The 22,330-nt window shown below is 39.8% G+C and overlaps 3 protein-coding genes across 4 annotated transcripts; 1 reads left to right on the top strand and 2 right to left on the bottom strand.

Moving 5' to 3' along the window:
- Positions 1 to 1,502: 1,502 nt before the first annotated feature.
- On the bottom strand, positions 1,503 to 11,411 carry ppp2r1bb (protein phosphatase 2, regulatory subunit A, beta b). Its single transcript, XM_077540207.1, has 15 exons — positions 11,250 to 11,411; positions 10,219 to 10,309; positions 9,971 to 10,071; positions 9,656 to 9,888; positions 9,404 to 9,551; positions 8,315 to 8,470; positions 7,784 to 7,898; positions 7,638 to 7,708; positions 7,144 to 7,278; positions 4,842 to 5,015; positions 4,648 to 4,708; positions 3,031 to 3,185; positions 2,808 to 2,950; positions 2,648 to 2,739; positions 1,503 to 2,565 (listed from the first exon to the last, which is right to left on the bottom strand). Exons 1-15 carry the CDS (start codon positions 11,325 to 11,327, stop codon positions 2,546 to 2,548), a joined length of 1,773 nt encoding a protein of 590 aa, XP_077396333.1. The 5' UTR covers positions 11,328 to 11,411; the 3' UTR covers positions 1,503 to 2,545.
- Positions 10,736 to 14,616, top strand: med29 (mediator complex subunit 29). Of its 2 annotated transcripts, none has more exons than XM_077540212.1 (5): positions 10,736 to 10,839; positions 11,951 to 12,120; positions 12,208 to 12,266; positions 12,476 to 12,560; positions 12,639 to 14,616. In XM_077540212.1, exons 2-5 carry the CDS (start codon positions 11,974 to 11,976, stop codon positions 12,864 to 12,866), a joined length of 519 nt encoding a protein of 172 aa, XP_077396338.1. In that variant the 5' UTR covers positions 10,736 to 10,839; positions 11,951 to 11,973; the 3' UTR covers positions 12,867 to 14,616. The 2 variants fall into 2 exon arrangements, with proteins under 2 accessions (XP_077396338.1, XP_077396337.1); XM_077540211.1 differs by lacking the exon at positions 10,736 to 10,839 and adding an exon at positions 11,378 to 11,498.
- Positions 14,002 to 22,231, bottom strand: mlf1 (myeloid leukemia factor 1). Its single transcript, XM_077540210.1, has 7 exons — positions 21,697 to 22,231; positions 20,898 to 21,048; positions 16,239 to 16,322; positions 16,024 to 16,152; positions 15,773 to 15,932; positions 15,559 to 15,694; positions 14,002 to 14,906 (listed from the first exon to the last, which is right to left on the bottom strand). The coding sequence occupies exons 1-7, from the start codon at positions 21,741 to 21,743 to the stop codon at positions 14,846 to 14,848; spliced, it is 768 nt and encodes a 255-aa protein (XP_077396336.1). The 5' UTR covers positions 21,744 to 22,231; the 3' UTR covers positions 14,002 to 14,845.
- Between the last annotated feature and the right edge of the window lie 99 nt (positions 22,232 to 22,330).

Here is a 22,330-nt window from a genome sequence, read left to right as displayed (position 1 = left end):
GCGCTGCACGCACATTTCTCAAGAGCAAGCAAACATACTGACCAGCAGATGGACGCAGTCACAAGTCACTCGACACCACAGGCCACTGTCAGAACCGGGAATGTGTAAATAAATAAATAAATAATAGTATCACTCACGAGCTGAACTGAAAAATGTAGACTATAACTTCTTACGTAACTATACGTAAAATGTCTTTGCCAATATCTGTTAGTGAACGCTTGAAAGCTTGTCTTTAAAGGTTTATTAAAACAAAGGTTGCCACAGCTACGATTGACGGCAATAATTCAATTAAATAAATACATTTAAATTTAATTTTAACTGTTTTATTTGAGATTCAATTTAATTAGTTTAGACAAGAGAAAATATCATTTTACTCAAGACTTATAATACACACACACACACACATTATATATATATATATTATATATATATTCACTTTTTTCATTATTTCGTATGTGGATTGTTTAACATTTAATGGATGTGACGTAAAACGTCCTAGCAAAAAGAGCAACCGCTTGCTTCACTACAACTATTTACAGGGAGTCCTGCAAAGCATGCTGGGAAATGCGCCGCTTGGCCATCACTACATTACGATTAAAAACATACACAAAAGTTAACATGTTAACGTTTATGTGTCTTAGTTAGAATAGTGGTTAATAATGGTACGTAAAACATGTCTCACACACACACACAGCTTTATTCGACGACTGTAGTTCCACTGGAAAGAAGAAGCGTCACCGTCCTGGGAGGCAGCTGCATTGACGTCAGAACCTCTCACGTCTGTCTGCTGCCGCGCCTGCTTGAAATAACAGCATCCCAAATGAAAGCGAGCGGGCGGCGGCCTCGAGTCCATGGGCTGTTTACCTTCAACCAAATCTCCTTCTCATGATTATTAGGGCTCTGGTTTTAGAAATGCTTCCATATGCGCGAAGAAAGACGTTCAAGTCTCGGAAGTGCCATCCACCTTCACTCCCCCTCCTTCAAGTACATCCATTGCCTCCGGGCTGCTCCCCGAGGTGCCCTCAACACTAGCAAAATATGCTGATGTACACCACACAAGTGCATTACAATGCAGCAGAAAAAAATGAGGGCTGCCTAAAGGCACCTGAAGGATTCTCACTCGGACCATGTAGAGAACAGAGGGGAAAAAAAAAAAAAAAAAACCTACGGTCTGACAGTATGGCGTGTTGCTCTGCTCCCCAAGACAGAAGCCAAAATGGCGGCCAAATAAACGGAAAGCAGGTGTCAGCTGAACTTGCTTTGTTCTGATGGACTTCCCACCGGACCGCAGCTTTCATCTCCACAGCTGAGGTCAGAACGGACACTCCATAATATTAGCAACACAGTATGCCTGGTGGCAAAAAAAGTTTGTGCTCAAGGGCTGCAGTTGATTTTTAAATTGGCAGATTTGTCAGGTCCTACCTGCTGCAACTCTTGAGTTTAAATGTGCTTTTAATTGTCTATGGCATAGACTCTATGCTTAACAGAAGAGCAGAACAAGGTGACACGCGTGTTTTTGTTACTTTATTCAGATGAAGATACAGTAGAACAGCATCAAGTGAAAAGAACAATAAAAGCACAATAGTCATCAAATGGCGCACAAACAGTCCTGTCACCCCCCAGCACCCCCTCTCGCACCCGCAAAAAACACCAAAAAAAGAAGCCTTCCTTGCAAACGCGGATGAGGCATTTTAACTCTCATTATAATAAACCTCAGAACTATTTATTAAGCAAGCCCAACTTGACCCTGAAAACATCCTCCTTGCTCCCCTAAGCATATCCATCCTTGCGGCGTGCCTCCATTTTGGAAAGTGGTTTTGTATACAAATCACGAGACAAAACATTTTAAAACGCTGCAAGCTATTTTCTCAGCAATGAGATTTCTGATTCTGTGTCCACCCCCCCCCCCATTTCATGACAATACAGTGTGAACTTTCATCAATTTGGGTACATACCCAATATAGATATAGTCCATAGGAGGTTTTTTACCATGTCATTAGGAATACACTGTGTAGTGTAAATCCTCTGAGTATCCATCTGCTTTGGAGGTTTAAAAAATAAAATAAAAATAATAATAATAATAATGGTGGTTGGCCGGATAGAATGTTCAGTTCAAGATACCGCCGCCTCTTTTATTGGCACAAATCGTCTTTTGTCATTCTTATGCAAGGAACTGGGGAGCAACGATACAAGTGAGGTCATTTAGTGATGACAAGAACATGTCACCACTTGTCATACAATGTCACATTTTGATGTTGCTAACAATGAATTAAAAAATCCAAAACAAAACAAAAAGCAAAAAAAGTAAAAGTGAGGAATGTGAGAGGGGGCAAGTGGGGTTGCGAGATGGCTAGCTAGCTATTAACACTATTAGCATGCACCACGTGATGGACACTTGACGGTGAAGCATCCGTTTACAGCGAAGGGGCTTGAAGGGGAAAAATGGAGATGAAAATTAGTTTATCGGATTGGTCTATACAGTTAGCCATTGATCTTGAACATCAATAAATATCTTGTAAAAGGGTGGAGTTTGAGACGTGTTGTTTCACTTATGCCAAGGCAAGACTGGAGGGAGAGAGAGGAAATAGAGATGATTAATATCAGTGGAAATACTGTAAAAGTGAGTATGGATGTTAGCGATGCTTACCGCTGATGGCCTCCTGGGCAAAGTACTTGACATCCATGTCTGTATCAGCGGCCAGCTTCTCCAGCACCGGCTTGACTTCATCCCGCAGCGTGCTGACCACACAAAATGGCCGACGGTCAAGCAAACAACACGTGCAGACGTTTCCGCGAGAACAATCTACCTGCCGTCCAGGATGGGTCCAATCTTCTGCAGAGATTTGGCCACGTTGAAGCGCACGTTGGCCACCTGATCGTTGGACATCTTGAGGACCACAGGCAGCATCTGCTTGGTGGTGATGTCCTGACCGCATGCCTCCGACAGAGCCTGAAAGACATTTTCAAAGGGTATTGGAGGAAAATTGACCTTCTGACCTCAACAAAAAAAAACGCTTAAACACGACTCACGTTGATGCAGAAGAGCGTCGTCATCCTGTGGAGGTAATTGGGGTCGTTGGCCATGCCCAGAACCTTTGGCACGATGGTGTTCTGTGCCCACTCGGCTCCAAACCTCTCCACCAGCTTCATCAGGTTACAGGTGGCGGCCTCGCGGATGGCGTACACTGCACCAACCAAATAAATCCGTGTCATGTTAGCGCGTTGATCTCAACTTTGGAGCCACACGGGCATTAAGCGGTGACGCTTTGAAACAAGTCAAGTCAAATTGAAAACAATACAAAGGGCAGAGCGAATGAAAGAAAACATGGGAAGCCTACTGGTAGGAAAAAAAAAAGGCCTTTTTTTTTTTTCAACTATACTTTTGAATTTGACTTTAAAGCAGACACTCCAGTTGGAGTCAACTGTAAAACTTAAAACACATAAGGAGAATTACATACAGTGTGTATTAAATACACATGCTTCGTTTGTTAACACATCGCGAGCCTAGCGCTAATGCTAATGCAAGTGAATTGAGGATTCCATTCAAATGCTAACAGGAAGTTAGCATTTGATTCAAACTTTGGGAGTAATCGTCCAAATAAAATATTCACACAAATGCTGTGCGAACACATACTCACAGGTAAGATAACGGTACTCAAAGGCACACATTTTTCTCAATTTGCGAAAAATAAACAAGTTATTTTAATAGAATTCAATCGCAACTTTCTTCTGTTCTCATTGTAAGCGTGTACACCATTGGATGCATGGCACCACACTGCCCCCAAGAGGCCAAAAACACGCAAATACACCCAGTATTTGTTTTGCAATTACTATTTCAGTACACTATTTTTTAATTTTTAACATTTTAGTTTAAAGATTCAAAGAATGTTCATTTCAACGTTAATTTCATATATTTATAAGGTTATGTTATACTTGACAAAAATAGTGGTCGGAAAACAAAATTAAGTTTTAAAAGTAATGAATAATAGTTTTATTAATCAAGATTTCAATCTCAATCAAAAATATTATTTTCCCCATAATCGTCCAGCCCTATGGTGAAGTTTCTAAAACGACAGCATGAAGTCAGTGAGGAAAGCATTCTGGAGCATGTGTGTCTCCTTTCTTATGTAACAGTAGCCCGGCCCTCACCCCAACCCCCCCCAGACACACTCACTACATTCCAATGATGTAATGCAGCTGCCCCTTTGTCCTCAATCACACATCTCTAATTGGAGAGGAACAAAACACTTGCTCCAAAAGACAATGTTCTCGTGTGGAGGACATGTTGTGCTGCCTTTTTTTTTGCGATGGGGGCTCATTTACATAATCTCGACTGGTTTGTCAAAATGCATTGTACTGACATATATTTCATGAGGTCGAGTATACAAATTGCTGCTGTGGCTGTGACTTTTGTGGTGAGTGACATGGGTGCCATCAAATAGGAGAGCTAAGAATTGACTTTCGGAATTTTCTTAAGTTTCTAATGTCAAGAATAAAATACTTTGTCTACTTGATTTGAACCTCTGCTGACTTAGATATAAAGACCTATAAAACATCATATTGGAAAACAACTTGCATACTCGATGTCACCAGATACTTCAAACCAAATGACTTGGGGGGGTAATTAATTGGGCACTCTCTACTTACCGTGGTCAATAAGCCAGGCCATACAAAGCGTGTTGAGCTTCTCGTCGAAGAATTCCACGCCCTAAGCAGACGCACGCAATTAAAACCAAACATGATTTATTCCGCATTTCACACCGCAATAAAAATAAGTCAGAAAGATCAGCCAAACATTTTTGCCGGCGACATGAGCCGTCTCCCTCGGCGGCGTGACTCACCAGCTGACCGGCCAGCAGGGGCATGTACTCAATGATGGCCAGGCGGACCCTCCACTTGGCGTCCTCGGCCAGCTCCACGATGGCCGGCAGGAGCGACTGCGACAGCTGACGGATGCCGATCACCTCGTTGACGCAGTCCAGGTTGGAGATGATATTGAGACGCACCTCGGGGCACTGACAACAACAAACTTGGTGAAAAACTAGAGGCTGATTTACTTATTTTTTCCTCACCTCTCACACCCTTTTAAATCACTTTTTTTTTGGGGGGGGGGGGGGGGGGGTAATAAAAATAATTAATGAAAATTAATTAAAATAAATAAATAAAACAAACGAATATAATAAATAAATAAAAAATACTATTAGAAAAATAAATGATTACAAAACTAAAAAATAAATAAATAAAATAAATAAATAAAAACAATTATAATAAATCAAATACTAATTATAATAAAAAAATAAATAAAAAAAAATAAAATAAATATATAAATAAAACTAAACAAAAAATACAAATACTAATCATAAAAAATAAAATTAGAAAAAATTAATTCTAAAAACTAAGAAATAAATAAAAAAAACATTTAAAATTAATAAAATTTATAATAAAAATAAAGCAAAAATTAATCAAATACTAATCATAATACAGTAAATAAAAAAATCTAATACAAATAAAACAATAATTAATAATAATAAATATTTATTTGTAGTTTTCATAATCCCAAAACAATACATCAAATGTAAATAATGCGCTGAACTTTGCACTATTTTCATCAACATACTCTTAAAAAGCACAATTTAAATCTGAGCTGGACTCGAATGAACATGCAGTGTAAAAACCACACAGTTGTCCCCGTGTGAGTTTCACCGCGCATGATCTAAGTTGTGCCTGTCAAAGCTGTCACTGTTTAGACAGCAATCTAATTAGACGTGCTTGCTCTCGTTTGATGACAAAGTGGGGCGACTTTAAATAGGACTAAGGAAAGCAAAAACACAGACGACACTTTCAACTTTTCCAAAACATTCGTTGGATAACATCAAAATGTTCGGCCAAAGAATGAAGACGCTACATTGGCTTTTTGTGTTGACAAAAAAAAAAAAAAAAGTTAGAGCAAAGTATTCCTGTATAATATCATGTGATGGAAACAAAATGGCTGTAGGCCAGGTGTGTCAAACATAAGGCCCGCGGGCCGGACGAGGCCCGCAAAGGGGTTTAATCCGGCCCGCGAGTTGATTTTGTAAAGTTAAAAAAATAAAAATAAAATGTTAATATCGGACTAATTAATCGGCCGGCCACAATCAAAATATATAAAATTTGTAATTTAACAAGTAGTGAAATGTAACGTACGGGGGAATCGTCCTGGATGTCATTATTTTACACACAACTTAAAGTTGTTAAATACGACACAAATTCTATTAATGTTGACAAGGATTAGCCTCCTCATGCTGCATTCGAAGATGGTCGGGAGTCGGAAATATTAGAGTTGAAACTTCCCAGTTCCGACCTCAAAGCGTTCGAGGTGAAAGTAAACAACCAAAATGGCGGATAGTGATAAATTGTTTTTTATTTTGGTCCTCAAAACTCAATTTGACCTCCAGAAAACTTACCTTTTTGCAATTTTGCTTCATTTATTGTTTTAATCTCATTTCATAAACATTCCATATAGTTAAGTAGTTGACCGTATAATTTCATGCAGGGATATAGCGACAATACTGTCACGGACGTTGCGTTACATACAGTTATGGTGAATATTTATGAATGAAGAAAGCTATCTAGTTTTATACTCGAGTTAATTGTGTTTTGCCATTCAGTGTGACGTCACATTGTAGGCGAGTTCGAGGGAGCATTCCCGGACGCACTTCCTGGTTTAAACTCGAATATTTCCGACTTCCGACCATCCTGGAATGCAGCATTATAACGTCATTAACTGCGCCAGGCAATGCATTCTGGGAATGCACACAATATATATGCAAAACAGGTCGATTTAACATGTCCGGAACGTATACCGGGAAAGTGTTGCCGCGGTCCATTTGCATTTGTGTTATTCTTCGGAACAACATGATTACACTTGAGTTCTGTAATTTAGGGCTGGTCCATGAAAATCTGCGTATAAATGACGGTAATCGTTTTTCAGTTATATACCGTTATTTTACTGATGCGGCCCACTTGGTAATATATTTTCCTCCATGCGGCCCCTGAGCTAATATGAGTTTGACACCCCTGCTGTAGGCTGTCTGGTTGAGTGAACAAGTCAGGGGGGGGGGGAAAAAAAAACCCTAAAAAGAACAAAAGGTGAATTTCCTTTACCTCGTCCTTGAGCTGAGCCAGGAAGAGAGGCAATAAATGCTCTATTGTGTTATCCTTGCCCAGGATGGCAGAAAGGCCCATAATGACCAAGGCCAGCGCTGACTTCACATGTTGGTTGGTGTCTGAAACCAGCTCCTGTGCACACGCCACAAAACAATAGCACTATTCAGTTGACACAATAGGACTAAGTCGACTGAATAATGACATGGGAATATTTGAATCCTCAAATGATGCAAAAACAGAATGAGCTGAATTATAGTTCCACATCAATGTAGTAAATGGTGCCCCCTGCTGTTTGAAAGCTGTGCAAAAGGCAGGCCAATCCAAATGTCATCTTCATAATAATGAGCACCACATGCACGTAGTTTCTTCTCAAGGTGTCAGCAAAGCTCATAAAAAGTTACAAGGTGGGTTGTAAAATGACATCCTTTTGCACTCACTTTATGGCAAATCGAGTCTGAAGTTCACCTGGATTTTACTTTTATTTTTTTTACCTTGACGCAGGGCAGGATGTGAGTCATGATGATCTGCTCACGATTGTCCTCTGGGAGGTTTTCACAAAATTCTATGCAGAAGAAGACTTGGTAAGATATTGACAATTAAGCAACATTTTTCCCATAATCTGCATTGATGGACTGACCTTTGACTTTGTTAGCGGCAGCGGCACGGACCTCAGCTTCGCAGTCCTTGAGAAGGTTCTGGAACGCTGGGACCAGGTCATTCTTTGTGATTTCCGGGCCCACTGCTTTTTGAAGCTGGGGGTGAAAGAAGACGAAAACAAAAATTTCTATCAAGATGCAAGTAACTAAAACCTCAACCATCAACACAAAATCAGGATGTTACTTTTAAGTCGTGTCAATTTTTCTTTCATGCCAACAGAGAAATAAAAATTAACCCCTTATTAGGTAAATTTTGCCAAAAATGCCTAAAAAAAGGTGCACCCCACTAAACATCCATCATATCGGCACTTACAAAGTGCAATCTCATAACAAGCACTTAAGGCACAGTAGCAATCAATATCAGCAGGAAAATGGCTTACTCCGCAACTCCTACGCCCGCCTCATTTCAATTCACAGCGAGAGGAGTCTGAAGAGCACAGCTGAAGTCTACTCCAAGACGACCGCAGCATCATTCTAGAAGTGTGACATTCTACGTTCGATGTCAAGTTTACCTCGGAGAACTTGTCGGCCACCATGTAACGGACCCTCCAGGACTTGTCCTCGGCGGCCTGTCGCAGGGTGGGCATCACCAGGGTCTCCAGGTCCTCCTGAGGCAACAGAGTGGCAATGCTGACGCAAGCCTCCACTGCCAGCAGCCGCACCGAGTCCTGAAGGAGGGAGGAAAGCGAAGGGGGGTGAAGTTTGGCTCAGTTTACTTACCAAACCCAGAAAACAGATGAGTCATGATTGGCCGTTACATACTTCCTTAACACAGGTGATGTCATTGGTCAACAGAAAGTAGAAAATTTACTTTTAATGGTTTAATTGTACATGAAAAATAATGAAGTTATCAAATTCATTCTGGACAAAATATTTACTTCACTGCTGAAAATGGTTCAATGAGTCAAGTATCCCTTTTTTAAGCAACAAAATGTGCAGCGCAGCTTCCGTGGCTGATCTTGTGATTTGAGATGTAGAAGTAGAGCTGGTCAAAAATAATAATAATAATGAAATAAATAAAAAAAGGGGGAATTTAAATAATTGATATAATCAATTTTCATTTTTGAGCCTTGATGTCAATTTATAAAATAAAGTTCAAGACAGAATTAATTGATTTTAATACAGTATCTATTTTTCCCATAGTCATTAGAAAACAAAATCTTAAAGGCCAATTTTGTTTAAATTTAATGTTCACATAAATTCAAAAGTATTTTCTTACATTTATTAAAGACCTTACTTATTGCACTTTAAGACAATTCTCAATCTTTTTAATTTATATTTACAATTAGAATTATAAAAGTATTTAGAATTATGAAAATATTTAAAACTAAATCATTTAACCAGTTACTGCCTCCGCAAAACTTAATTTAGAATAGTTTTTGTGGAGTTTTTAATATTTAAGAAGAATCGATGTTACCCAGCCCAAGCGATAACACTGAGTGAAGATGTAAAACTCTACATTATTTTCTCACCTTAGCCAGCTAGCTAACAACTTGTGCAAGTGTTTTTTTTTAACATTTCATATTACCAGTTGTGTTTTATTTCATGTTATAATTGAGCTACACTAAGCATATCAGGTAATCGCGTATAGAGGCCAGTACCTGCTCATCAGACGCCAGAGCCGTGAAGAGGGAGATGATGTCACTTCTAACGTAATCCAACTCTAACACGCGGGCAAACTCGCCCAGTTTCGAAGCGGCAGCGCGACGAACCATTGGAGTGTCATCTGAGCACAGGGTGCGGAAATGCCTACAAGTGAACACAAACATTTGATCAAGTACCAACATAGCAAACAGGAAGTGGAACACAAACTACTCAAAGAATCAGCGGCCGTGCGAGAAGACTCGACTCACTGGCGAATCTCCGCCTTGACGGTGCTGGAAACCCGCGGGTAACAAACACTGAAGAGCCCGCAGGCCGACGTGCGGGAGGTGAACCAGTCACCGCAGGACAGACGCTTGACCAAGGGCTCGAAATGGACCTCCAGGTCAACTGGGGAATGCTCTTGAGAGATCTTGCGCAGGGACTCCACTGCTTTGTCTCGGACCACCGTCTCCTCCACGGTCGCTAGGCTCTCCAGAGGAGGCTGCGAGGCAGGACAAAAATGGCAGAAGTCGGTTCAGTGTTCTCTCGTTTTTACGAGGCCTTGAATTCAGTATTTGACCTACCAGAAGACAGTGGACGTACTCCGGGCCTCCCACCAACATGGTGAAATTGCCGAGCTGCTCAGCCAAAGCCAACAATACCTCATCTTCATCATATATGGTGTCTAACACAAAGAGAGGTCAGCGTTCCAACTGACATCAGTATTCACGCTCGAAAATTGCACACCATTCTTAACATGTGATAGCATTGTTAAAACACGACTGTGGAGTCATAATGTGCTTTTATTTGTTGCATCGAGTCAATTGCTTACCTGTGAGGAAAGGAAGCAGTTCAGTGCGAGTCCGCTCCACACCGAGAGCCAACGCAATAGTGGAAAGCTTCTTGATGCTGTTCAGTCGCAACTGCATGGCAACAGAGAGCATTATAGTGACGGGAAAATATCTTGACGCCATGTACAGTCATCAACCCCCCAAAAATATTTCACTAGAACAAACTATTACCTTAGCTGAGGCTAAGCTCCACATTGGTGTGATTCACTGGATATTCAATTTTTCCACATGTTCATACAATAATCAGTTTTCATAAAGTGCTCCAAAACACACTTATGAAAGGAGGAGCTATGATTTCTTTTTTAAAAAACGCCTCGGAAATTAATCTTCATAATTCGCGTTTGTAAAATTGGCCTGAGCTCAAGGGTGACAACAATCGAACAACTTTAATTTGAACCATTAATAAAGGAAATTAAAAACATTTTAAAGCTGATGACGTGTCTACGATTCGTGGCAGGTCTTGGTCTAAAATGATTACATTTAAAATACAGCAGCATACAACTACTGTTGTTATCGTGTTATACGGACACTGGCGAGGACATCAACATCATCAAGCAGCGACACAAGTCAAATTGCAGTAAAAACTTGAACATTTAAATTGAGTATGTATTAAAAATAAATACAAGCTACAAAATGCATCGGCCTGGAGATGAAAAGCGTTTCATCATTACTAACCATTTGATACGTTAAGACGTCAGAAGCTCACCCAATGACTGGACAGCGCTCAATTCCTTCTAGTTAATTATTGTAACAGTCGAACAACAAATGGTAGTAAATAATACACATCCTTTTTGCGCGTAGTGTTCTTATTAAGTACATCAGCTGCAAGAAACAAGCGATTAACTAGACAAGGGTGCGCCCCTGGTTGAGAAACCAGGATAGGCCCCACTAGCATCTTCGCTAGTTAGCATTGCTAACCAGTTAGTAACTGGTAAGGAAAATGTCACACGAGCGGCCTCCCATTGCCAGAAGATTATTCACGATAAGGTAAAAAGAAGCGCTCGCCACCGACCTGGACGTCCTCATTCCGCAGTTCGTCAATGAGAACGGCGATAGGGTAAAGAGAATCGTCTCCATCGGCTCCTGCCATTTTGGATTGTGTGCCTATGAAGTGAATGGCGGCGCTGCTGAGACCGACTACGGGGTTTCCGGCCCACTTATAAGGGAGCGGATGTCTTTCACGTTTGTTATTCATTCAAAACGAATAGGTTTTAAAAATACGTTGGCGAATTAGCAGTGGGCGTACTGCATTTACAATATAGTAAGTAAATAAAAGTAGCCTTCGTGTATTTCTAATTACATCAATTAAAAAAAAAGTTGATAATAAAGTTTGTGTCTTAAAAATAGTCGTTTAAAAATATATTGTTTTACTGACATAACAATCATTTCCTGGCACCTCGGAGCTCTATAATTTTTATAGCTTATATTGTAGCTGCATAGAATATGAAATATGTTGAAACAATCTATTTCTGAAACAATAACTTTGGAAGATTTTAGAAATCTGTTGAATGTTTATTTTCAACATTTGTTAACTTTTTGCATTTTAACAAAAGACGGAGCATTTCCATCCTTTCCCCCCTTCCATGCGACAGGAGGTTAATAATTTATTAGCTAGTCATTTTAATATATATTTTCGTAGACAAAAGCTGTCATTATTTCATTTAAACAAAGGCTCAACCGGAAACTTATACTATATTGTGTTTCCGGTGTCAGAGTGCTCGTCTAGCCAAGCCAAGATGGCGTCTCAGCAGCAGCAACCCGGCGGTCCAGGCTTACAACAACAAGCCGCTTCTCTGCAGCAACAGCAGTTGAATCAACAGCAAGACTTCGACCCTGTGCATCGATTTAAAATGCTTATTCCGCAGTTGAAAGAAAGTCTTCAGGTAATAAAAACGACAAACTCTTTGTATGATGCCTCTCAAGCGCGTCAAAAAGTGGAAGGAGTGACTACTTGTGTTTTACCCTCACAGAACCTAATGAAGATCGCTTCACTCAACCTGACCCACAACACGATTATAGACAACGGAGTGTATGTAATATTCCTTGATTTCGTTTTAAAAATTAACCGTTTGTGCTGTAAATTTTATTTAGTGATACAAAATAACTGTAGTCTGACTTAAAGAAAAGTGGTTGTTCTGCATTTAAGTTTTACAACAGATTGATGAGGAAAAAAATAGCATTTAGCATGAGGTTGTAATTGTATGCTATTAAATTCTTCACGTTTTTTTGTACTTTTAGTACAAGCAGTGACACCACTGTTCAGCGCTTTGACAAAAGCTTGGAGGAGTTCTACGCCCTTTGCGATCAGCTGGAGCTGTGTTTGGTGAGACATAAAGCCATCCTGACTTTCTATTCCACAGTTGTGCTATCATCTTCCACTGACCTGTCTCCACCCACGTAGCGTCTGGCGTACGAGTGCCTCTCGCAGAGCATCGACAGCGCCAAGCATTCGCCAAACCTGGTTCCCACCGCCACTAAACCGGACACGGTGCAGACAGAGTCCATGTCCTACGCCCAGTACCTTGGCATGATCAAGTCCCAGATCTCGTGTGCAAAGGACATCCACAACGCTCTGTTGGAGTGTTCCAAAAAGATTGCGGGAAAGGGACAGCCTCCGGGAATCATGTAGCTCTTCTCCAGAGGACTTCTTTTCTTATTGGATTTATTGCTGTTGTTTTTTGTACCAGCACAACTAGAGGAGTGACACTTTTTTTCTTCTTCTTCTTCAACATATTTCTACAAGATTAAACAAAAAGCTCACATTTCACCTGAATTTTGGGCAAGGTGGACAAATTAAATTATTTGGTGTCAGGTACTGACCATGTTTTTTGTGTGTGTTTTTTCCCCCGTTAGAGAACCCAGCAAAATAGGACATTACTGCAATTTTGTGAAAGCAGCATCCTGTCAGCACATAATTAGATGCACCCGTCTGCTATAATGTATTAAATAATGGAAGGCAACAATTGCTGTGCACACAATAGGAATGTTTTCTGTCATGAGAAAGGTTTTGCTTTTTCCCCCGAATATGGTATTTTGATGCAGAATTTTTGACACTGGATTTTGAATCATTTGTGGACACAGAATTGTGTCGATGGGAAATTATACAAAATGCTTAATTTTGAAAAAAGTTTTATAAAGACTTGGCATGGATATAATTATATAATTGTGTCCAAATGTAATTAAAAAAAACAAAAAAAAAACAAAAAAAAAAACATTGTTTTGAAGGTAAACATTTTGGTGCTGGAAAATTTGTGTTTAAAAAATGCACAAAATCACACACAAATGACACAATGTTGTTCACAAACATAATTTTAAACAAAATGTTCAGATGCTAAAGATTCTAACTCAAATCTCTGATGGAGAAATCTCTTCCATAGTTGTCCTGTGTTATGTTCCAATATGACCAGTAGGTGGTACCACGTGCATACTTAACTAAAATACTGTACATCGAAAGTTCAGACTACAGTATTGACAATTATCTACAAGTGTGTTGAAATCAATCATGATGCATGTATGGCTGCAGGGATCAATAAACCTACACCGTTTCTTTTTCTCTATCACTGTATTTTACACAAGTGTTTATAATTAGGAATGCTGCCCTTCTTCACTCCACCTCATTTATCGATTTGACATAGTGTAGTTTGTTCTCATTTAGACTTAATATCCATTGTGTACAATATGACAGCTACCAAGGTGGAGATCGTCTGCATAATGTGTAATGGTCAGCTGTGTAACATTTCAGATCAAGACGTTAGATCCCAAAATAGGTTTTGTGTAGACATTTTTATTTTTCAATGCTAAATGTATATTCAAAATATACAAAACAACAGTTGCACATGCGTTACTGAGCTTGGATGGAAAAGAAAAATACAAAAAGGGGAAAAAATGTTTCCTTGTACAAAGATTACAGCAGATAGAAGACATTTCAAGTACTCAAACACATTCGAACTATTCTAAGTGCATTAGTGGCTTCTAAGTCAGTCACTCAAATTGTTAATGACCCTACAGTGACAGTTGAAGGGCGATTATTTTTTTCGGCATCCATCCCATCAAAATGTCAGTCAACAGCTAATGTTGTCTCGTGAAATAAAACAAAAACTTGGTATCCTCTGCTCTTCTTTAAATACAGAAATGATGTCTTGTCTGCCTGATAAAACTGCCATTTATATCTTCAGGCGTTGCATAGCTGCCACTTACTGTACATCTCTCACCTTTTCTCTATGCAGGACACTGATTGGTCCACTCATTCCGAATCCAGTTAACATATTCAAAGTTATCCTGTTTCTTGCAACGCCTCACTTCCTGACTTCCCCAGCGCTTTGTACCATTGCGACCAAAGTGGGAGATGTGACACTGACAATGCGGAGAGTGGAAAGAGAGAGAGAAAAAAAAAAGCTTAACAGTCAACTCATTCGCTGCCATTGACGACTATTGACGTAATTTTAGCTGGGCTGGCAGTCAATGAGTTTTGAATTAAGTTGCTACGGACAAACTGCGCAACAATAACAAACCTTGAGAAGCAGTGACCAATATAAGAAAATTATGGGTTGTGATGTTTGTGTGTGAGTGTCATGTGAGCACTTGAGACTTGCGAAGATCTTGAAGATTTTACTGATTTGTCGAGGTGGAAGATTTCAGGATACTTTTAGGTTTGGACTTGGATTCTTCTCTGTGGAAGACAACAAAGGATATATATATATATATATATATATATATATATATATATATATATATATATATATATATATATATATATATATATATATATATATATATATATATATGACAATATAAGAATATACTGTTGATAAGTTAAAGGTTTAAATTATCATAACATTAATGCTAGTTTTGTGAGCCTGGATAGAATTTTTATGTATGTATTTTTATGTACTCGCAAATATGTTCGAACATACTTGTAGGCTACATGCTACAAAGTTAGCATACCTTCCCATAATGCCACCGGGTATTATTTGGACATGCGCGAGTGAAAACAAAACCCCATTTTTTAGGCATTTGGGCCACATTACCAATTCATTCGAAAATTAAGTAGACAAAAAACAAAACACTGTTCGAACATATTTGTGTTCGAACATATTTGCAAGTATGTTCAAACATACTCGCCAGCCAAAAATGTTTACTCCACATTGGCAGCTCTACGCTTCCGTACATTTTGTTATTTTGCTAGCATTTTGCTAGTGTCCGCCATTTAGCACCACTAACTAAAAACAAACAAAAAGTTGTTGTAACGGGCTCGTCTCTTGAAAATTCTGGGTCATAAACGGAGGTGCCGCTGTACCAAGCTGTGTTGCTATACTACTTACTTGTGGCTCCGCTCAGGACCACTTTGAGGTGCCTGCTGAACTTTGCACCGTCGGGGCGGCTCCAGCTGAGCCATGGAGCCGGACGGCTTAAATTTGGACATCTCCTGCCACTGCTCATCAAAGGCCTGCGCTTCGGCTAACAGAACAGACAAGCAATATGAATGGAATGCAATTCATGACGATGATGATAAAATCAAGCAACTCATGAACCCACATTCATCCATATTCTGGAAGTCCTGTATGACCTCCTTGTCTCCTGTCTTCTTGTTCATTTTCTTCTCGACGACGTGTCCTCTGTCTTGGATGTGGTGTCCGATGGCCATTTTCTCCAGGCCACTTTCAGAGTCTTTCAAGGCCCTCACAGTCTCCTTCATCTACATGTCAACAAGCACAATGATAGTGGGACAATTCAGAACAAATGAAAATACAAATAAAGTCAACATATCCCTGTGTTGATGCACTTACACCTCCCGGGGCCCTGCGTGTGGAAGACGAGGCTTGGAAGACCTTTGGGGGGTCGTTCCCAACCTTGGAATACGTCATGACTGATGAGGAGCTGAACGAGTGTGAGTTTGGGTCCGTGGGCATGTTCTCCTGACAAACAAACACAAATTAGATTTACTTGCACTGCAAATGTACTGGATGAAGCATGAAAACAGTTGTGGGGTGTGCAAACTCACAAAGTTTTTGTACATCCCCTCCATATTGCTCCTCATGTTGGTCATGATGTTGTCGAACATGCCGAAAGATCTCGTCATGGCGTCCTGCGCAAACACACAAGGGACAAAGAAAAGTCACTGCAGCTGGATGGTTATGCTCCGAGTCCACCTGTTCTCAAGGTGTTATCAGCTCATGAACAACTCTCTTATGTGTGTGTGTGTGTATATACCAGGGGTCAGCAACCTTTACAGTCAAAAGAGCCACAAAAAACTTTGGTCTTCCATTTGTGGATTTTTTTGGTGGTAATTTTTCATACATTTTAAGACTTCTTTTTGTCAAATTTCTGACATGTTTGGCAAATTTATGGACAGATTATGGTAATTTCCTGCCTCTCCTTTTTCTGGACATTTTATGGCTATTTTTTGGACATTTTTTCAGCCTTTTTCGCTTTCAATTTTCAGACATTTTTAGCAATTTTATGGTAATTTTCTGCCTTTTGTTTTTGGACATTTTATGGTTAGTTATTGAAGATGTTCTTTTCTGTTTTTTTTTTTTTTTTAAATTTAATTCTCTGACGTTTTTAGAAAGTTCATGGACATTTTCTTTACAAAGAATCAGAACTTTCTCTCATGTATTTCATGGTTGAGACCAGGAAGATGGACAGGCGTTATCGAGGACAAAACTGTCGGTGTTTATGACTCGGCAGCCCCGCATAAGCATCTCAACATCTATCACTATGCATGCGTGCGTTATGTACAGGGGTTACAATCAGCGTGGTGTTGAATGACTTGTGTTCCATGCTTAATTGGGTTGCATTGCATGGGCTTTAAGCACTGAAAACGAACTTGATTCTGGGAAGGCCACACAGGGGCTTGCAGAGTCCAAACAGCGCTCGCTCAGCTCTTTCCCAAAAGGTCAAGCTGATGTAAATAAAACACTCCTGGTCACTATCTCGCAGGCCAATTTTATCCCACGGTGGCATCTATGGACAAATAAATGCCACTTGCATTTGTGACCTGATTATATTTAGACCTGAGCGCCTTTGAGCGGAAGACTGTGAGGGTTCAAGATAAGGAACCTGTTGTAAAGTCCCCTCTAGTCACTGCAACATACTGACAGTTTGGTTATAAAATTTTGGCTATCCACAAAACACTTTTCAGTATGCTAAAGTCCAGTTCTAATCACAAAAGCAGCCATACAGTAAAAAACAAAACAAAAACAAAAAACAAAAAAACAAAAACACATCTCTAATAAATGAGCTGCGACCATTCCAACTCCAACTCCGAAACAGCACCACGTGAATGTACATTTACAAGCAAGCGTGCCCAGAGGTTGAAAGGTGATATTGAAGCAGCAGCAAAATGTGAGCACTCTTTGCTAAGTTAGCTCCATGGAAGTTAAACAGGCACAACTACTTTTCCCACTGGGAATCTAGTTTGTTGCAAAGATTTAAAAAAAGAAAATCCTCCTCCAGTATGGCATTGTTAGTTGTACCATTAGCCCAACAAAACCAGTGCATATATTTTTATAAACAAATACAATGACATCAACAAATTTGTAAATCTTTATACCCTAAATATTTTTCATTTTTTTGTGTGTAGTTCATGGAATGAATGACAAGCTGTGGCAACATCACTCGTAGCACATCGCATAGTTGTATATCTGTAACTAAATCCTTACTTTGCCATCAAATGGCCTTTGTCAGTCTTGTTTTTGTTGTTTTATAGTTTGAAGTTTTTGTTACACACCACCCAGGAAGAATACTGCGCGCTGCCCAACTCCATCCATCCATCCATTTTCTTGACCGCTTATTCCTCACAAGGGTCGCGGGGGGTGCTGGCTCTGGGCAGTAGGCGGGGGACACCCTGGACTGGTTGCCAGCCAATCGCAGGCTGCCCAACTCTCCATCCAGAAATAATGTCAGTAAGTGGTCTATAAATCTGCAGAAGCGCAAATAGATGCTCTGATAATGATCGCTACTGCCACCTGATGTAGTGGATGCGGAATTACACTTTTTTCAGTCACATGTCCTCTCCTGGAATTGCATCGCACACCCTATTTGAGAATGACTGATTTTTTTTTTTACAAAAAATTATTTTCTTGACTTTCTGATCAGAAAGCTACGGTACTGTTTTGGTGGTGGTTAAAGATAATTTAAAAAATATATAAAATAGCTGGCAAGAATTTAGCACACTTTTTGGCCCACTTAGGTGGGTGTGACAATCAATTGGTATTTTATAATTTTACGTTAGATGTATAACCCTTTGTATCGTTGAGGTTATTTCATATTTTTGGTTGATGTTGAATGACCAAATTGTACATTTTCATTCATACTGGATCTAGAGGTGTAATTACACTGAGGGGGCAACACATCTGCCTCACAGTTCTGAAGTTGGGAGTTCGAATCACTTGGCTCTGGCCTTCCTGTGTGGAGTATGTGTGATGCCCTCGGGCTGGAGTGGTTTTTCTCCGGGTACTCTGGCACAATTAAAAAAACATGCACGTTAGGTTTACTCAAGACATTAAATAGTTCACTGGTGTAAATAGGTATAACTTATTGCTGTTTTCTAACCACCTTGACAGGTTGTCACACATTTCACTTAGAATGACCCGCCAAAACAAAACAAGTCAGTGACCTACAGTTCAAAAAGTTTTGGCATAAATATCAACCAATGCACTACATTTCATTACCACAGATATACAGGTAAGATCTGTGGGATGCTAAGCTAGGAGTGTCGTCACGAATTTCATGTGTGTGGATGGCAAGAAAACAAAAAAAGGCCAATGATGCAAGGGTACAAGGGAACTGGCAGCAACCTTTCACAGGTAAAACATTTTTTTCTCTCTCAAATGGTATTAGATTGATTGCACATGCTTGCCATTGACAATAAAGTAAACCTCATGAAAAATGGTGGAGAAATTAGCAAGTTATGACTTGTTTTCAATGAAAGTCGCCCCTCCCAACATGGCCACCACATAGGCATGATGGTAGTTACGTTGGCGATTATCTTTGATTATTAGTACTACGTTACTGAACCCACAGTAATAGAGCAATCATAGTATATAGCCAGTATTTTGGAGTTTATGACCTCTCGCATAGCAACTGTTGCTACGCTAGAGTTTATGGAAAATCCTGCGCACATCAGTTGATACCCATATGTTGGAGATTTTCCATGTAAATATCTACGACAACAGCAAGGTACTGATATACTGTTGCGATATAGATGAATTGTTTTGCTATATTTCGAGATAATTATGGACTTCTTTGTTGAGTACCTTTTACATAATGTAATTTTTGAAGACTAAAACGTATTGGCTCTGATACTAGCATCGGTATTGGTGCATCTCTTCCTAAGAAGATATTCAATTATTATATTATATCAGGCAACAAAATATGATGTAGATATCTGCACCACCCACTTTGTACCAACCAAAACGATGAAATCAAGTGTGTGGATAACTGTGGTTCAGTCTCTGAGGTCATTAGCGTAGGACGCATTATCTAGTTAATGGCAGCAGGCTGCAGTAATGAAGAGGCATCAAGTTCCTGCCTATTGAGGCCAAGCTTGCAATGAAAGTCATTATCAAGGATAAATATACAGGCCTCAGTGACTTAGAGAGATTAAACTGCTTCTCATGCTTGTCCTGATTTGAGGGTAGGTTAACGGGTTCAACATTTGACACCCACTTTTTACGAAGCTCCGTTCAATTAATTTTGGTACAGTAGACTAACTTATTGAGAAGTCAGAGAGAAGATTTGAATGGTGGCACAAGACACACGACAGTCAGTCATGACAATGAAAATGGAATGGGAAAGAAAACTTGAAATAACACAAAATGGTGGTTGGCCTCCCATTAGCCTACTGACTCTACCTAGCACAATACAATAAGTAGCTAAAAACAAAATCAAGATTAAGTTTGAGGTGTTTAGGCATTTTCATTTGGGTTGGGTTCACTGGAATACAAGGCTCCATGTAAAAACGACAGTCTTGGTTAGCCAGTTTAACAGCCAGCCAACTCTACAAGCTCATTCGCCGACACCCACGTCACTCACCAGACCAGGCCTCCGCCTTCTAAAGTCATACACATGCAAAGTAATATTTACTGCAGTCGATAGAACATGAGGACAGCAACAAACTAGACAAAAACCACACGCTCATGATGTTTTGCTTAATAATGCAAACTCAATTATCCGATTACTTGATTCATAGATGGGATAATCGGTGGAATACATAATTCTAAACATATTTGCAGCCCAATGTTCAACTATGGTATTGCGTCAGTCTTCATGCAGTTCTAAGTCCTTTTTTTTTAAACAGATTAATTGCAAAAACTAAACTAAGAGTGTTAAAATAATACTTTGACATTGCTTATAGCTACAAATAATAAAAGTTTTATGACCAGGACTTTGAGTTTGGAATACGTTCAATCCCTTTTGAGAGGTCCCACTATACTTGCAAGAAACTATAGTGTGCCAGTTAAACAATGGCCTATAAATAGTCCTCCCCTGGGTGACAGATATAACGGTTTGAGGCCAGGGGTGTTGACCTTCTCAACCAGACACTACTAACATGGCCTCATGCATATGCAAGTATTGCTCCACTAGAGTCTCCATAGTTTGCTTGCTCCACAAACTCAACTAATGTGTGGATTAGTTGGTTGTGCGGTCATGTTCTCACCCTGTGTTCGTCCCTTAGCGCCGGAGGCTCCGCCGTGTTGCGGCCGTGGGTTCTCCCATCTGTGATGCTCGGCATGAAGGGTCCGCCAAACGGCTCAGAGAAGCTCCGCATCATCTGGTGCATTTGATCCCGGTGGGCTCGGAGTGGATCTCTGCACAGGAGATGATGATCAAGAATGTTGCTTAAAACACTGCCTGCACAGTTAATAAGGGGGTCAACTCTGGGGTATTCAATTCTATTTCCATTGTTCCCTATGGGAGATGTAGCAGAAAGATGGCGGCAAAACATGCTAGCTTTCTGCAAGGCTGTCATATAATTAGTAATTACTAAAAATTGTACATTGATGTGATAAATAGAACATATTTTATCAATGAAATTAATATTGGGTTTTGAAAATGGATTAATTAATACACCACTAGATGGCGCTAAATCATATACATTCTCACTTGAAAATAGTAGCAGAAAGTTGAGTGAATCTTGTGAACACAGAAAATTCATGTTAATTCAGTCAAGAAACGTTTTCAAACATTGAAAGGCCCACAGTTGTCTTGCCTTGCCTGATTTGGTCAATTTTGTGTTATATTAGCACAGGCATGAAGTAAAATTGACATTATATTCGTCCTTCAACCGTATATACGAATGTTTGTAAAATTAAAAAAAATAAAAATAAAAATATAGAGAAAGAACAAAAGTCCTTCAACACGCTATTCAATTACATTAACAAATAATCTAACATTATTATTTGACCGCCATTCCAGGACTAAAACGCTAGCTTAACATTTTGAGGCCGGCAACTTACGAGAAGAAAGGGTCGTCATCAAATTCCCTCAAATTGCCTCTGAACATCTCGATGAAAAAGCCGTAAAGTAAAAGAAAACTGTGAAATAATAAAACAAATGGTTTAAATAAACATAATAGTCCGAGTGCGCCACAGGTGCAGCGGGCTCGATTGTAAGTACAGTAATGTCACTACGGTGGAGGAGGGGTCAGACGATTTAGGACCCGGGGCATTCAACCATGTGACGTGATGCAGTCCTTTGATTGGCTGATTACAACTTACGACCACCAGCTTGTTGTGTCGCTCTGACGACGGAGTTGTGACGACGGCGCTCTTGAAGCGCCTTGGAAAAAAAGTCATACGCTTTACTCTCTTTTTTTATCTCGTCAACGTTAAGGAACTGTTACACAGTAACTTACATGCCTTCATACAAAATGACATTTACTAATCGCAGCGATGGGACAGCGTGTGTGGATCAAATAACAATAGACGCGGTGGTTCAAGTTTGTGCTTTTGCTTTCTAGCATGCTTGTATTTAGGACTTCATTACCACACTGGCTATTTGGAGGCGATGTCGGGGTGACAAAGTGTCCCACGCTGGGGATAGATTTACCATTTGGGACGCTCCATAAATAGGCCCGGCTCGTTTTCTCAA

This window comes from Festucalex cinctus, chromosome 13 (assembly GCF_051991245.1).
Source record: "Festucalex cinctus isolate MCC-2025b chromosome 13, RoL_Fcin_1.0, whole genome shotgun sequence".
NCBI classification, from domain to species: domain Eukaryota; kingdom Metazoa; phylum Chordata; class Actinopteri; order Syngnathiformes; family Syngnathidae; genus Festucalex; species Festucalex cinctus.
This window is presented reverse-complemented; position numbering and strand designations above follow the sequence as displayed.